The 15,461-nt window shown below is 46.9% G+C and overlaps 1 protein-coding gene across 1 annotated transcript; it reads right to left on the bottom strand.

Moving 5' to 3' along the window:
- Window positions 1-783: 783 nt before the first annotated feature.
- LOC120679335 (probable E3 ubiquitin-protein ligase ARI9) lies at window positions 784-4,005 on the bottom strand. Its single transcript, XM_039960907.1, has 3 exons — window positions 3,311-4,005; window positions 3,157-3,234; window positions 784-1,323 (listed from the first exon to the last, which is right to left on the bottom strand). The coding sequence occupies exons 1-2, from the start codon at window positions 3,928-3,930 to the stop codon at window positions 3,162-3,164; spliced, it is 693 nt and encodes a 230-aa protein (XP_039816841.1). The 5' UTR covers window positions 3,931-4,005; the 3' UTR covers window positions 784-1,323; window positions 3,157-3,161.
- Window positions 4,006-15,461: the final 11,456 nt, after the last annotated feature.

Genomic DNA, 15,461 nt, shown 5'->3' with positions numbered 1-15,461 from the left:
AACCGGGAGTTCCGTGGCGTTTTCCCCGCGGCAGCCATCCGCCGGTGCAAGAAGCGCCTGACCGTTTCATGAGCCTGGATGCGGATGGTGTTCGCCAGCTGCGTGGCGTGGACCTGCCCGTTTCAGGTCCTTGCAACCTTGACCATGATGGGCAGACGGCAACCACAGAAGAACGATGCCCCAGCTGTTCACTGCGAACTGCAGGCTAACTGCTAGTGTGGACATCAGCAAAATCCGCACTCCGTAGGCTGTGTTAGATCCTGAAAATTGGCACCGTTTCAAACTGAAAAATACTGTAACACTTTTTGTTTGTTTGTGGTAAATATTATCCTACTATGGGGTAACTAGGCTTAAAAGATTCGTCTCGAAATGTACATCTAAACTGTGAAATTAGTTATTTTATTTACCTACATTTTATACTCCATGTATACATCTTTTGGTACATTTAATGATTCGATGTGATGGGAATTTTAGAATTTTAAGTCAAATTCTGGGGATCTAAACACAGCTTACGATCAGGTGCTACAGAAGTACAGATGTCCTGCAGCTGCAGGCTGCAACTGCCAAGCTCCTGTTTCATGCTCCATGCCTGGTATGCAAAGCTCCTCTTTCAAAGCTGAAGACTGAAAGGGCGTGAAGGAAACGATGCACCATGGCAACATCGAAATGCTGGAAGGTCAGCCAAATAACTCAAGGGGCCAAAAAGGACCAACTTCGCGGAGAATGTCATCGTCTCATACAACTGATCGGTTTCCCAGCTGAAATTGCAAATTCAACAGATCCGACCATAAAAATGCTGTCACGTGTTGTCATGAAATCGACCTCCTTGATAATTTACATCACAAATCAGGGTATCAGATTGATTTGCAGTGCTTCCTGCGCTTTCTTCTAGCCATACTGAAGCAACTGTCATTCTGTTCAGTTGGAACACTTGACATGGCTGAGAGATCTAAGGAAGATAACAAACCTATATAACTCCTAATGCCATTATCAAGCATAAGACAGAGTCCAATGGAATAGTTTTGTCAACGCAATTCCCCATATTTGTAATGCATTGAAAGTTTCAAGCACTGTCAAGCTTAGCTTAAATTAAACAAAGACGTCTAGCACCCATATAGTTGTAATGAAGGTTCATTAAGACCAACCGCATACAGGAGAACCTTCCAAAATTCTCCAGAGGAGGCCGTCAGACTATTCATGGTTCACCATGAGAGTTTAGAGAAACCCTACTGCAGTAACATTCGTACCTACTTCATTCTGAAACCACTGTCATGTATTCAGCTCCAATTGCTTGCCGGAGCCACAGCAGAAGTGAAGCCAGACCTGCAGTTGAATCAAACGTCTCATATCAACTATAATGCACAACAAAATACTAGTGCTACATTTGTTAAATCTCTGCATTGTAAGCTTATTCCTTGTGCTTAAATATAAGAGCAGTGTTGCACCAAACATATGGGGCACCAGTACTGTGTGAAAAGCAGGGGTCTTAAGGATAAGTTGGCATTATCGAAGTCGACCGAATGCATAATAAGCACCGGTCTTAAATGAAATACACTAATGACTAGCCTAAAGTTTGAGACCCGCCGTCAAGGGATAAACAAATGAAACCATGGCAGGGATGTTTGCCCGTGTTACCATAGGAAGGCTCCTGCTGTCGCCATGGCGGGGCTGCATGTGGCCATGGGGTTTTTTTTTAAGTGGGGCCCACCATAAAGCCCAGTCTTGGTTGTAAACATAACGAAGGCAAACCTCAGCGCATGTGGGATCAACATCAAGATTCATGAAGATCTTATACGTTCCTAATGTAGTAATGTCCAAGCAAGATATTAACCCTTCTCACTGCACTATTTTCCTTAAGTGATAACTAACTTATTGGGGGGTGTAATGGGCTAATGGCATGGTGCCATGTGGTGGATCACAATACACAGAACGCAGCGATGGGACATTACACTAGCTACTTTTGCAAACAATATGGAAATGCTAGAAGAAGACAAATGAAATTAACTAGAAATGTTATTTCTATTTTTTCCATTTCCAAAGTTTGCATGTGACAGTGCACAAGAGACAAGACTAGCACCTGAAAGGTATACATAGCAGCATGAAAGGAAACAGACACAATATAATATGCACAGGAGCATATTTCACAAGTTCTCAGCTTAAATGAAAAAAGAGTGAATTTATGGTAGATCTGAGAATGAAGTAGATGAAAATAAGGACTCCCATGATAGAGCAATTACCATCAGCTGTTCTGAAAATCACCCACTGAACAAAGCTAACAATTCTACACAAATTGCAGTTAAATTTATCGGTCAAGCACTAAGTCTCAAATTCAGAAAGGATAATAGAAACGACGATATGACTGACAATAAGGTACCAAAAGAGAAGCACAGAACAACAAGCATTTGTAGCTCATCAGTAGTTCTATGCAAGACTAATTTACACAAAATTTGAATAGCTTCAGTAGTTCAGTTTAAGCTGATTGACTCAAAGAAGACCAAGTCTATGCATAAAGTTTTTTGAGGAGAAAGTCTATGCATAAGTTGTTTGTCTACAGCACAAGTTACCTTTCCCAACAAAGGCAATGCTCATACAAACCCACCGACTAACTGCACACTACTTCTTAGTCCAGTATAAAACCAAATACTAAAAAACAGGCCTACTACAACAAGGCAACAAGTAGACTGTAGACATATATCAAACAGTAAACACCCTCAGCCCACAGTAAGAGCCATACAGCAGTGACATAGCAATATACCGCAAATCTAGTTCTCTGTTTCCAGTTCAAAAACAGAAACCAAAATACGATCTCTGAAATGGAAATGTTCCCATCACACAGCACAGGCACAAAACACCAAAAAAGAAGCATTTAAGTGTATCAATAATTTCTCATTGCATTACTGAACAAGAACAGCTAATTGAACAAGCATACGATGATTTTGTTCAGACAATTAGATTACAGATTACACACATAACATGTCACAGAATTGTTCAGAATAAGGCATACTAAACAATAACTGCACATTACTACTCAATTAAGGTCGCACAAAAGCCAAGGCCTCACAGCATCCTCTAGATCAGAGCAAGAGACAAAATACACGGTTCAAGGTTCTAATAATGGAAAAACAGATAAAGTACACTAAGTAGCATGATCCACACCTGTTTCATGCCCCAGGACAGCCGTCATGTATCAGTGCCCATGGCTTACAGCATCCATAGCAGAACTCAAACCCACATCTAGATCGAAGTTACAGCAACGACAATCAGTTTGGTTAGTTTTCTGCACTGCGAAAAAGGAGGCATTTGTTTTTACCTGCAGGTAATGTGCAGGCATCCACTGGACTTCTCGACGTAGAACCTGCAGCGCGGGCAGCGCTTCCAGTTGCCCTCGCGGGCGGCCTCCACGAGCAGCAGGTCGTCCCGCGCGCGCTCCCCCTCGCCGAGCCGCGCGAACTCCTCGCAGGACACGCCGGCGTGCCACGGCACCCCGCACCGCGCGCAGAAGAGCCGGCGGCACCCCTGGCACTCGGACTGGGTGACGCACTCCTCGCCGCCGCCGTCGTCCGCTACCATCATCTCGGAGCAGTCCGGGAACGGGCAGTAGGTGCGGCGCGCGCCGAGGAAGAGCGACTCGCAGAGCGCGCGGCACCAGCGCTCGAAGACCTCGGGCGGGAGCGCCGCGCGGCAGAGCTCCGGGTCGAACGCGGCCGCGCAGGACGCGTCGGGGCACCGCACCACGGCACCCCCGCCGCCGCCGCCGCCGGACTCGAGCTTGGCGCGGACGTGGCCGGACAGGCACGCGCGGCAGAACGCGTGCGCGCAGGCGGCGCCCCCGCGGTGCGCCGCCGCGGGCGCCATGGGCTCCATGCAGATGCTGCAGGGGTGGTGGTGCTGCTGCTGCTGCTGCTGCTGCGCCCCCTCGGCTCCCGCCATTTCGCCCGTGGCCGTGGGCGGCGGAGGGTCGCCGCGCCGGTTTCTTTTCCGCTTCCGCAGGGGAACGGACGAGGAGCTCATCTCCGCGACTCGGATCAGATGCGGTCAAGCGGTTTGAATTCAGGGTTCTGTTGGGGTTTTTTTTTGAAAAAAAAATCCCTGTGAAATCCATACTTTTACTATTTATATTTGTTATAACAAACTTTTTTTTAGTATCTAATCTGTCAAATTTCTATATTCGTTTGATTATGCTTTAGGATTTGTGTTTTGCAACTGTTCACTAGGTTGCATTGCATGTATAAAAAATCTGACAGATTTAACCATATAGGAATAAAATCTATCAACACATAATTAGACAATCCCATCCATGTTTTCCATCTAATCCTCGTGCTAATCCGTCTCTGGATGGCAACCGTCGGCCCACCTCCCCGCGCGTCGTTTGGCTCCGGCATTTCTGCGACGTGCCGCCTCGGCCTCGTCGCTCCCTTCCGCCGCCACGACGAGCCAGCCCTTCCTCGGTCGCCTCGCCTCGTCGTCTTCACGAACGGAACCGCGAGGAGAGCAAGGGGGTAGCGCGGTGGAGACGGGACGAGGAGGCGGAAGCGGACACTTTCGGTGGGTTTAGGTGGGCGCGGTCACCGTGGGGGAGAACACGCCAAGACGGATTGCATCTGTACAATAAAAAAACTGGATACTAAAAATCTGGGTACAATAATCTCTGGTCCGTTCGGTTCCCTGCATTTTAGCTGGGGGATTATGGGATTATCGACTTCTAAGTATGTTTGGATAAGCTATAGATTTTCTTAATACGGTTTTCATGCTCTGTAGCCCAAATCATTGGCAAGGAGAGAGAAAGATGGAGTTTCATCGGATGTGAGGAAATTTTTTTCACTATGAAATACATCTGACACAGTTAGTAGTTCTCAGTCTACGAAACTGGGTCCATAAAACTCCCACTGAGACTGACTTAAGTTCTTTAACATGGGACTGAATCCGATCACTTTTCAAGATTACAGAGATCTCAAATCTAGTTTGTGGATGTGTTGTCGGTCGAAGCCCACCGGCGAGCAGCGACAGGCAACACGAAGAGCCGGGAGATCGCCGGGGCGCTGGCAGGCACTGCTCCCTCGTCGATGGCCCGCAATTCCAGCACACGCCGCGGCTTGTGAAGACGCGGGGTGTGCCACCTGACCTATACCCGATCAGGAAGGTGCGAACGTGCTTGCAACGATTAGCATGCATACACAAACACGTGGAAACGTAAGTCCGAGCCGTGGTCGGCTCCACGGGACGACTCTTGCATCGGCTTTAAGGAGCCGATCGAGTCCCGGTGTCAGATTGGATCTGTTTGCATCCAGATATTGATAAATAAAGCGAATAACTGTAAAGCTGCTTCAATTAAATCTAATTAATCTAATCCACGATGGTAAAAACTTCACTGCTAGATCGGAACATCCTATACGTGACTGGGCCTAATGAACGTAACAGATAACTAAACCATAACAAAAAACAGAGGCCTAAGAACTAGCAATAGCCGATTCCCGGAACAATCCCTATTAAGGCTAAGATAAAGCATCTAGTACACCACCGGATCATCCAATCCGTTTGCAAGGCATAATCTAGCAGATATTACGCCAACTCTTAGAGATAAGAGCAAACCATAACAGATCAGATCTACAAGACATAAAAAAAGCAGGGTGTTGCCTTTACGCAGCTAACTCTATGCAACAAGAGTTAGTATAAGATGATGACATGATCGCGTAAAGACAACATGATATTCGTAGGTGATAAACAACAAAGCACAACAGATTTACTAAAAGTCATGCTACGAACATCGAGATAACTAGTACTACTCGCCATCAAAAACGCTTCAGTACGAGTAATACCAAGGTAAAAGTAAGAACAATGCTGCCCTGATCGCGAGAAGCGATCAGGGCAGCATGGAGCTTACTTGGATGAAACCCTAGGATTAGGGGTGGCGATGCGCCGAGATTGTTGTTTGCGAGACGTGATGATCTCTTTCTTTTTCATGAATAGCATAGGGTACATATTTATAGTCCGGAGACTTGGGAAACAATCTAAACTAATCTTGTCCCGATCGGACTCTATCTCTAATTTTGAACTAAATCTAAAGATACATGGCCCATGTGGCCCAAACGCTCACGCAGGAGTCGATTTACAAGCCTTCTTCAATTTCCTGCTTTACGCCCCCCATCTTGCTTTCGGCCCATAAATTAATCCTGTTAATTTATGGCGATAACACATGCCCCCCTGATTTTGGCAATGATAGTTCCAAAACCACTCCGTCGCTTCATCTTCCCGTTAATGCTCATTAAACACACTGCAACCACCAAGGAAGACGTCTCTGCAACTGGCTCCTCGTAGAACGTGAAACTGCCGATCCGTCTTCATTTTTTCAATATTTAATCTCACCCCGAATCGGCTTTTCTTCACGGCAAACTCCATCTTCCTCCCAAAGCCAAATAACGCAGAAAACCCCACTCCTCTGCCAGGCATGGCGATCTCTTCTTCCTCTGGCTCCAACTCCTTCGGAGATTCCTCTTCTTCCTCTTCTTCTTCTTCTCTTTCCGCCTCCTCCATTGATTCTATCTCGGAGAGCTGAGAGCCGACTCCCGAATGGGACCCAACAGCAGCCTACGAGGCACTGGCTCCTCTGCACTGGGATGCAGAGGAGTTCGACTTCGGGGTTGCCTCCGAGGAGGACGAGCCCGAAACTGAAGGAGAGGAAGACCTCCAGTTCCTGTTCCAAGAGGAACTGGAGAACAGCGAAGACGACGTCTTCTCTTGGGAGGGAGCCGACTCCTCCGAAGAGATCGACTCCTCCTCCAGCGACGACACGGCGGCAGGAGGAAACCCCCACCAATTCCTCAAAGCCCCCACTGAGGGAAGCGAAGAAGGAAGCAGCAGTAGTGCCGCCGCCGACGACAACAGCGGCAGCGACGACGACGATGACGACGGTGGAGACGCATCGGCGCGAAGCCCCAAGCGCCGCAGGCACTCAGATACCTACGATTGGTAGATGTAGGTAGCATCGTAGGGGTAGGATCACAAAGCCGAAGGATTAATTCCTTTGTAACAATCGGCTTTTCCTTGTAATGACCTTTCTATTAATGAAATCGATTTCCTCAAATTACTGTATATCTATTTACTTTCCAAAAAGTCGATGGCAACGCATCATGCTTCTATAAATATCCAAGAGCCGACGAAATTCAAACTAGAAGTAACCCGCACAAGAGTAGAGTATCACTTCCACCTCGAACCGAACTCGAAACAAGCTCTCAAATCCGAACGTAATTCGAAAACCCAGCTCTACAAATTCGAGCAAGAACTCCTCAAGCATCCAGAATTTGAATCAGAGCCCACAGCAACCAAACCCCAAGTCAACGGATCTGAACCATGGCAGACTCTGCAGCTCAGACAACAAATCTTACTGTTGATGATGCGACAATCTGCGGCCTGAAGGTAATATTCGGCCTAATTCTTTTAGTATTCCTCAGCTTATTAAGCTTCTGAAACTTTAAATCCTGAAACCTGACACTGTATGCATACTTCTGAATTTCTGAACTTCAGGTATCAGACATCCTTCTGCCGCATCCCTTAAATCCAAAATCTTTATGTCTTGGCCCACGAAACTATGAAAATCCCATAGATTTGATCTCTTGTGAAGCAAATAGGATCCCCTTCGTGAGTCAAAACATCGATTTGAACCTCTGGGCCGACTGCTTAAGAGTCTGGCCTAACCCTCCTGAGAGCTGGATTACATGGTACAGCAGAGTAGCAAAAACTTATATGCCCTTTGTGGCAGGATTTGAACATAGCCGATGCACTTAACTTATCATTATCACCCCTTGACAAAGATGAAAACCTTCTGAAAACCATCGGCTATTTCTGGTCCGATGCTCTAAACTGTTTCCTCTTTGGTCATGGACCCATGACTCCCACTCTGCTAGATGTCACCATGATCACTGGCCTAGACATTGGATCTCCTAATCCAGCTGCCCACAAAATGGCAGAAGTCCCCTTCAAACTTTCTTCCAAAGTTAACTGCACAAACTGGGGTACTTTCATGAATCAGCACATGAAAACAAAAGGTCCAGTGACTGAGAAGGAACACACAGCCTTCTTAAATCTTTGGCTAGAGCACTTCATCTTCTGTGGCCCTTCTTTTGCTTCAACTAAGAACTATCTTCCCTTGGCCTATCACCTGGCCCATGGCAATCACATCGGCCTAGGCAAACTTTTTCTTGGAGAAACCAACAGATATCTCCATTTGATGACATCTAACTTGCTTAACCAAAAGAAACTGAGAACTGGAGGCCCTTGGTGGTTTATTCAGTTGTGGGCACAACTGTACTTTCAGCACCAGATTCCGAACTTCCAAGGCCTGACCAAGAACTCTTTTCCTGATGAGAGTGGCAAACCAATTAGATGTACTAGCTACGGCCAAGCTTTATTTAGTCTACCTAGCAGTAAACTGAATTCAGCAGATGCAGCAAACTGGTTCAGAATCTTCTACAAAGGACTGGATAATCCACTCTATTTCCCATTCACTGAATCTGAATCCTTTGAAAACCCAAATGCCTTTAGACTAGATAATTTTGCCGATGACAACAGCACTCAGCATTTATACTCTCTAATGATCCGACCTGGCTTCCTTCCTGTTGGCATCAGCACCTCTAACAGAATTATCAAGTCAGGTTATGAATCTTACCAACCAGTCATAGCAGCTCGGCAATTTGGCCTAGGACAGGTCCCTCCCCACTTCCATATTCACCACTTGGTGGAGAGTAGAGCCGATCTGCCTGATGGTCTCACCAGCTCAAGATGCTATAGCATGTTCGATGACCTCCACATTCCAATACCAACCGATCTATCCTTCAATCCTTCATCGATCGATTTTAGCACATGGTGGGGAATGTGGAAAATCCATGTTTTCAGAAAAGCTCTAGGTCCTCGACTGCAGCAAATTGATCCTGAATATGTAATCCCCGAGGAAGAGGTACTGAATTTATGCATTTTACCCTATCTAAATCATCCATTCCTTTACTTGACTAATCCTGCTCACCCTGTTAGCAGCAACATGATGGTCCAGAACCTATGACCAGCAACGGGGAGCCATTCCACTTTCTTCCAACTGCTCCTAATGTACTCTTCTGCAAAGGATCATCATCAATGAAGAAAGTGATAATGACTATTCAGCCAGACTTACTTCAGTCGGCTTCCAAACGAAGACAAGCTTCTGCAATTGTTGCCCCCCGAGTCTTAACCAAGAAAAGGAAGATGATCACAAGGCGAGTCATCAAGAAACCAGCACCAGCTTCCCCAAGTCTATCAGAGTCCAACACCAACCAGGTAATCCATCATTCTAAAACTTCTTCTTTATTGCATACATATGTACTCTGGTTGACTGTAATTCTATTTCCAGGACGCAACTGAAGACATCCTTGAAACCAGTAGCCCAGCACAACGCGAAGTCATCGTTCATGAAGCTGACACTGGAGCATCTGAAACTTCAAATACTCTGGCAGATGTGCATGACGAACAGGCTAACATAGTCGAAGCCCCTGTTGTCACCTCCAATCCAACCGGATCGGCTACACCTGAACCGATCATCACTTCTTGTTCAGAACAGGTAACTTTTATGAGAACCGTTTCTGAACCAGCCGATAGCTTCACAAATGAATCTTGCTCTAACTCCAGATATGTCCATAGTGTTTTGACATTTCATGTTTGCTTTCTTTTGACCCAGCATCAATGGGTCTGACTGCCCCTGGAGCAGAAACACCATCTTTGCAGAAATCGGCTAATTTGACACATCAGCTTCAGCTCATCAAGGATCTATTATCTGCTCCGATCACTGCTCTGGTTGATGATTCCATCAAGATAAAAGAGATTCTTGAGCAGATAGAATCCCAGCTTCCAGAAATACTTCGAGTCAAACTTTGGCCAGCCGGCCATCTTCCTTTCTTTCGGGCAAACGTGAAGGCACCTCAACAAAGAATAGAAGCACGTCGTTCTCAAGTCTCTCTGAAAACTGACATAGCTCAAAAGTGCAAAGTCCTCAACCAAAAGAAAGCAACTCTGAATGCTAAAGCTGATATCTCCGAGAACACAAGACGACTCAACCTCTTGGAAAATGAACTGATGGAACTTGAAGAAAAGGTCCACAATACCCAAAGACTAATCCAAGAGGAGAAAGCTTCGATCGCAAACTCCAAGCAGGAAGCCCAAGAAATGACTGAACAAATACAGGCAGAGTTTGCAGAGATAAGCACCTTGAGTCGGCAGATAGTATCAGGCGATGACAAGGACGACGAAGCAATCATAGCACGAGCAGATGTTGTACGTGCAGAAGCCATCCATGCCATAGAAGGATTTCTAAACTAGCAGAACTATTCAGAAAACATTTGATGTTGCCTGTAAAACCTGAAACTTGTACTTATTTAAAACACCTTAAGTCGATGGTTACACATCGGCTATCTTGCTTCTCACATGTATTTTTACTAGCCAACTCAACGTGTTGGCCTCTCTTTCTTCTTTTTTTTTACCGGCCAACTCAACGTGTTGGCATTTCTCTTTTTTTTTACTGGCCAACTCAACGTGTTGGCCTTTCTTTTTTTTTACTGGCCAACTCAACGTGTTGGCCTTTTCTCAGTACAGCCAGATGGATCTCATCGGCTCTTGTTACTCGCTTTCCCACATGCTCGGGAAGTACTTTTTGAGGTGTTGACCATTGACAGCAATAGGAAACTTGACGCCGTCCAATTCCTCGAGCATGTATGCATTCCCAGGCAAAACCTGATCAACCTTGTATGGCCCGTGCCAAGTCGGAGACCACTTGCCATATTTTCTATCTTTGGTTCCCAACGGCAATACTGCCTCCCAAACCAAGTCTCCAACTTGAAAATTCTTTGGCTTGACTTTCTTGTTGTACGCACGAGCAACTTTAGCCTTATTTTCCTTGATCTTCTCCAATGACCAAAGTCTTAGCTCCGTCAGATCCTCCACATTATCGTTCATCAAGGCTGCATACTGTTCAGCAGATAGATCATTCTGAAACTCAACACGCCTTGATCCGGCCGTGATCTCCCATGGCAACACAGCGTCTTGGCCGTAGACCAAATGATACGGCGATGTCTTGGTGGACCCATGACATGAAATACGATATGCCCATAAAGCTTCTGACAACACTTCATGCCAGCGCCTAGGATACTCATCGATCTTTCTCTTTATGAGCTTGATGAGGCTCTAGTTGGATGCTTCAGCTTGTCCTTTAGCCTGGGCATAATATGGAGATGATCTGATCAGCTTAATCCCCATGTCATAGGCAAACTTCCTGAATTCCTCTAATATAAAGACCGATCCTCCATCGGTCGTAATGGTCTGAGGGATCCCAAATCTGTGAATGGTGTGCTCTTTGACAAAGCTGATCACATCTCTTGACGCTACTGACCTCATGGGCACTGCCTCTACCCACTTTGTGAAATAATCTGTAGTAGCTAAGACCCATTGGTGATCCTTGCTAGATGACGGGTTGATCTGATCAATCATGTCCATGTCCCAACCTCTGAATGGCCACGGTTTGACGATAGGATTCATTACTGATGCTGGCACTATCTGAATTTTGCCAAACCTCTGACATGCCTGACATCCTTTGTAATATTTGAAGCAATCTTCAAGCATAGTGGGCCAGTAATAACCCGATCGCCTAATCAGCCACTTCATCTGATGAGTACCGCAGGCTCCTTCATGAACCTCATGCAAGAGCCGATTTGACTCTGAAGGTCCCAGACATTTAAGCAGTAGTCCTTCCAAGGTCCTGTAGAACATGTCATCCCCTATCAGAACATACTTCATGGCCTTGAGTCTTATCCTTCTGGGTGCCCCCGAGCCGAATCCTTCAAGTAATTGAAGATATCGGCTCTCCAGTCTCCGGGTTCTAGAAACTGAACTTCTACATCGACTCCATCGGCTGTTTCCTTGTACCCAGAAGCCATCTGTGCCAAATCATTGGCTTCATTGTTCAGAGTCCTGCGTATCCAGTGGAAATTGATGTACCTGAATTGGGACATCAACTCACGGCACTGCATCCATATCGGAAAAAGAGCCTCGCTCTCACATCTATATTCTTCCGTGAGCTGAGAAATCACCAGCTTCGAATCTCCAAAAATTTCCACCGCTTCTGCACCAGCTTCGAGGAGCAATTCCATCCATTTGCGAACGGCTTCATATTCCACCAAATTATTGGTGCATGGGGCAGTCATCCTGATGGAGAAGGAGTAAGTCGCCCCTCGAAGCGACACCAACAGAATTCCCACACCGCACCCATCATCACAAGCCGATCCGTCAAAAAACATAGCCCAAGCATGAATAAATAGTGCAGCTATATCAGTGCTGATCCTATCTGCAACAAGATCCGCCAGTGCCTGTCCTTTGACTGCTTTCGCAGGCTGATATCGAATATCGAACTCTGACAATGCAAACATCCATTTTCCAAGCCGGCCTTTCAGGACAGGAGCCGACATCATATGCTTTATGACATCCGATTTGCATATGACAATTGTTTCCGCCGAGAGCAAAATATGACGAAGCTTTGTACATGTAAAGAATAAGCAAAGGCAAAGCTTCTCGATCTCAGGATACCTAGTCTCAGCGTCTAACATGCACCTGCTGAGGTAGAAAACCACCCTCTCCTGGCCGTCGTGCTTCTGGACTAACACCGAAGCAATGGAAGTGTCACCCACGGATAGGTACATGTAGAACGGCCTATCTTGCTAAGGAGGAACCAACACTGGAGGCTTTGACAAATATTTTTTGATTTCATCGAAAGCTTGCTACTGTTCTGCCCCCCAGCGAAACTCATCTTCGGATTTGATCTTCACTAAACCCATGAACGGTTCAACGCGCCCAGATAGATTAGAAATAAATCATCTGACAAAGTTAATTTTACCGATGAGCTTCTGCAACTCTTTCTTCGTGGTAGGAGGCTTCATCGTTTTTATAGCTTCTTGACTTTTCAAGCCGATCTCGATTCCCCGTTCGTGCACCAGGAATCCCAAAAATTGACCGGCTGATACTCCAAAGGCACATTTCTTTGGGTTCATTTTGAGCCCAAACCTTCGAGTCCGCTCCAAGACTTGAAGCAGATATTCTAGGTGCCCCCCAGCTGATTTGGATTTGACCACGACATCATCAATATAAATTTCTACCAGTTTGCCGATGAGATCATGAAAAATGTAATTCATGGCACGTTGGTACGTTGCACCGGCATTTTTCAGTCCAAAGGTCATAACCAAATATTCGAACAAGCCGACCTTGCCTGGTACTCTGAACGCGGTCTTGTTTACGTCTTCTGGGGCCATGAAGATCTGGTTATAGCCGGCATTACCGTCCATAAAACTCATCATCTTGTGGCCGGCAGCTACGTTGATCTATGTCTCTGCAACAGGCAACGGGTATTCGTCCTTTGGCGTCGCTCTGTTGAGATCTCTAAAATCGACGCAGACACGCCATCGGCCATCCATCTTTTGCACCGGTACCACGCTAGAGATCCATTCCGCATACCGGCACGGCCTGATGAACCCAGCATCCAACATCTTCTCCACTTCTTTCTTGACTTCTTCTAGGACTTCGGCCTTCATTTGACGTGCTCGTTGCTGAAATGGCCGAAACCCTTTCTTGAGCGGGAGCCGATGCTCGACGATGCTTCTGTCCAGACTGGGCATCTCAGTGTAGTCCCATGCGAAACAACCTCGGTACTCTTTCAGCAGTGCAATCATCTCCTCACGCAAGACCGGATCCAACTTTTTGCTGATAAATGTCGGCCGTGGCTTATCCCCAGGACCGATGTCAACCTCTTCCAAATCATCAGCTGACGTGAACCCGTATCCCAGCTTGCCGTCGTCTGAAAAACCAGCTGCGAACACAGGCGAGTCTTCGTTATCCACAAGATCAGCGGCAAACACAGGGAGATGACAAGAAAAATTATTTGGCCAACCGCATGGGCTGGCCATCTCCATACTCCCATTATCATTCAAAACCAAATATTCAATGAGTGGCCAACTGACAGAGCAGGCCATCGTATGTACATGATGTAACAATTCCGACCCCAAATAGGATTTTTCTATTTTTTGGGGCCTGTCGCTGGGACCGGCCTCTCTATCTCTATTACACCCCGTAGCATGCCAGGATGCGTCTACTCTGTGAGGCCAGTGGATAAGACCAGCCTCAGTCCGTTTTTTGTCGCTTCGATCCGATCACAATCTTCCAGGGCGATCCCTGAGATCGGCTCTTGCCCTTCCGCATCCTAGGCGTTCATGTCTGCGAGCGAGACCTCGCTGGAGTCATCTGCACAGACCACCTCCACTTCATCGCCATCCCATTGGATGAGATACTGATGCATTGTGGAAGGGATACAACAGTTGGCGTGAATCCAATCCCTCCCAAGTAACACCGTGTATGTACTCTTGCTGTTGACGATGAAGAACGAAGTCGGGATCGTCTTGCGGCCCACTGTCAACTCCACATTAAGAACCCCCATTGCCTCTGTTGGTTGTCCGTTGAAGTCATTGAGCATCACATTGGTCTTGATTAGGTCGGCAGAAGAACGCCCCAACTGGCGCAGCTCCGAATATGGCATCAGGTTGACTGTAGCACCGGTGTCAACCAGCATCCTGTTAACGGGTTTACCGTTGATGAAGCCCTTGAGATACAACCCCTTCAAATGTTTGTAGCTTTTTTCCTTTGGCTTCTCGAAGATGATCGGCTGGGGGCCAAGATCCAACTGTGCAACAGGCAAATCCTCCGGTTGGGGTGCCCGGAACTCTGATGGGAGCACAAACACCATGTTCACATCAGCCGATGGCTTCTCATCGGCTTTTTTCTGCTTGGGGCGCCACTCTTTTCTTGGAGGGCGCCTTTCCACCCTTTGCGGGTGCTTTACTTTTTCCGCGAGATCCGGACGCGCCTTCCTCAGCACGTCAAGGTACTTTGCTTCTGCCTCTTCTAGATTGCGCAAGCGCTGCACTCTGCGCTTCTGTGAGCGATTAAGCCTGTCAGGACACCACCGTGGGCGCTGCACTCTGCTCAACATGTTCATTGTGACGCACTTTGGGCCCCAAAGCGTCGAAACACCGAAGTATCGCCTGAATGGCGTGTCCGAGGCCTGCACTCCAGACAATCATCTATAGTGGGCAATCGGCTCATGCCGGAATTCCAGCAGTACCTGAAGAACGGGCAATGCCAGTGGTCGCGTGCAGCCTGGCGCCTTCCCAGCGTCCTCCCTGTGCGGTACTCGTACTCCTCTTCTTCCGATTGATATCGACGACGCAACTTGTGCTGATATTCATATTTTTCCAGAAGCCGATCGGAAGCTGGAAGCTGATTGCGGATGTAACGCACTTGCTCTTCAGTAATATGCTGTCGCCCTGGCTCATTTTGATCTTGGAGCTGTTTGCCAGAAATGGCCTCTCTCCTTTGCTCGTCATGACAGCGTACAGGCCCCGCCATGT

Source organism: Panicum virgatum, chromosome 6N, assembly GCF_016808335.1.
Source record: "Panicum virgatum strain AP13 chromosome 6N, P.virgatum_v5, whole genome shotgun sequence".
Classification (NCBI taxonomy): Eukaryota; Viridiplantae; Streptophyta; class Magnoliopsida; order Poales; family Poaceae; genus Panicum; species Panicum virgatum.
The sequence above is the reverse complement of the archived record's forward strand: the minus strand, read 5'-3'. Positions and strand labels throughout refer to the sequence as shown.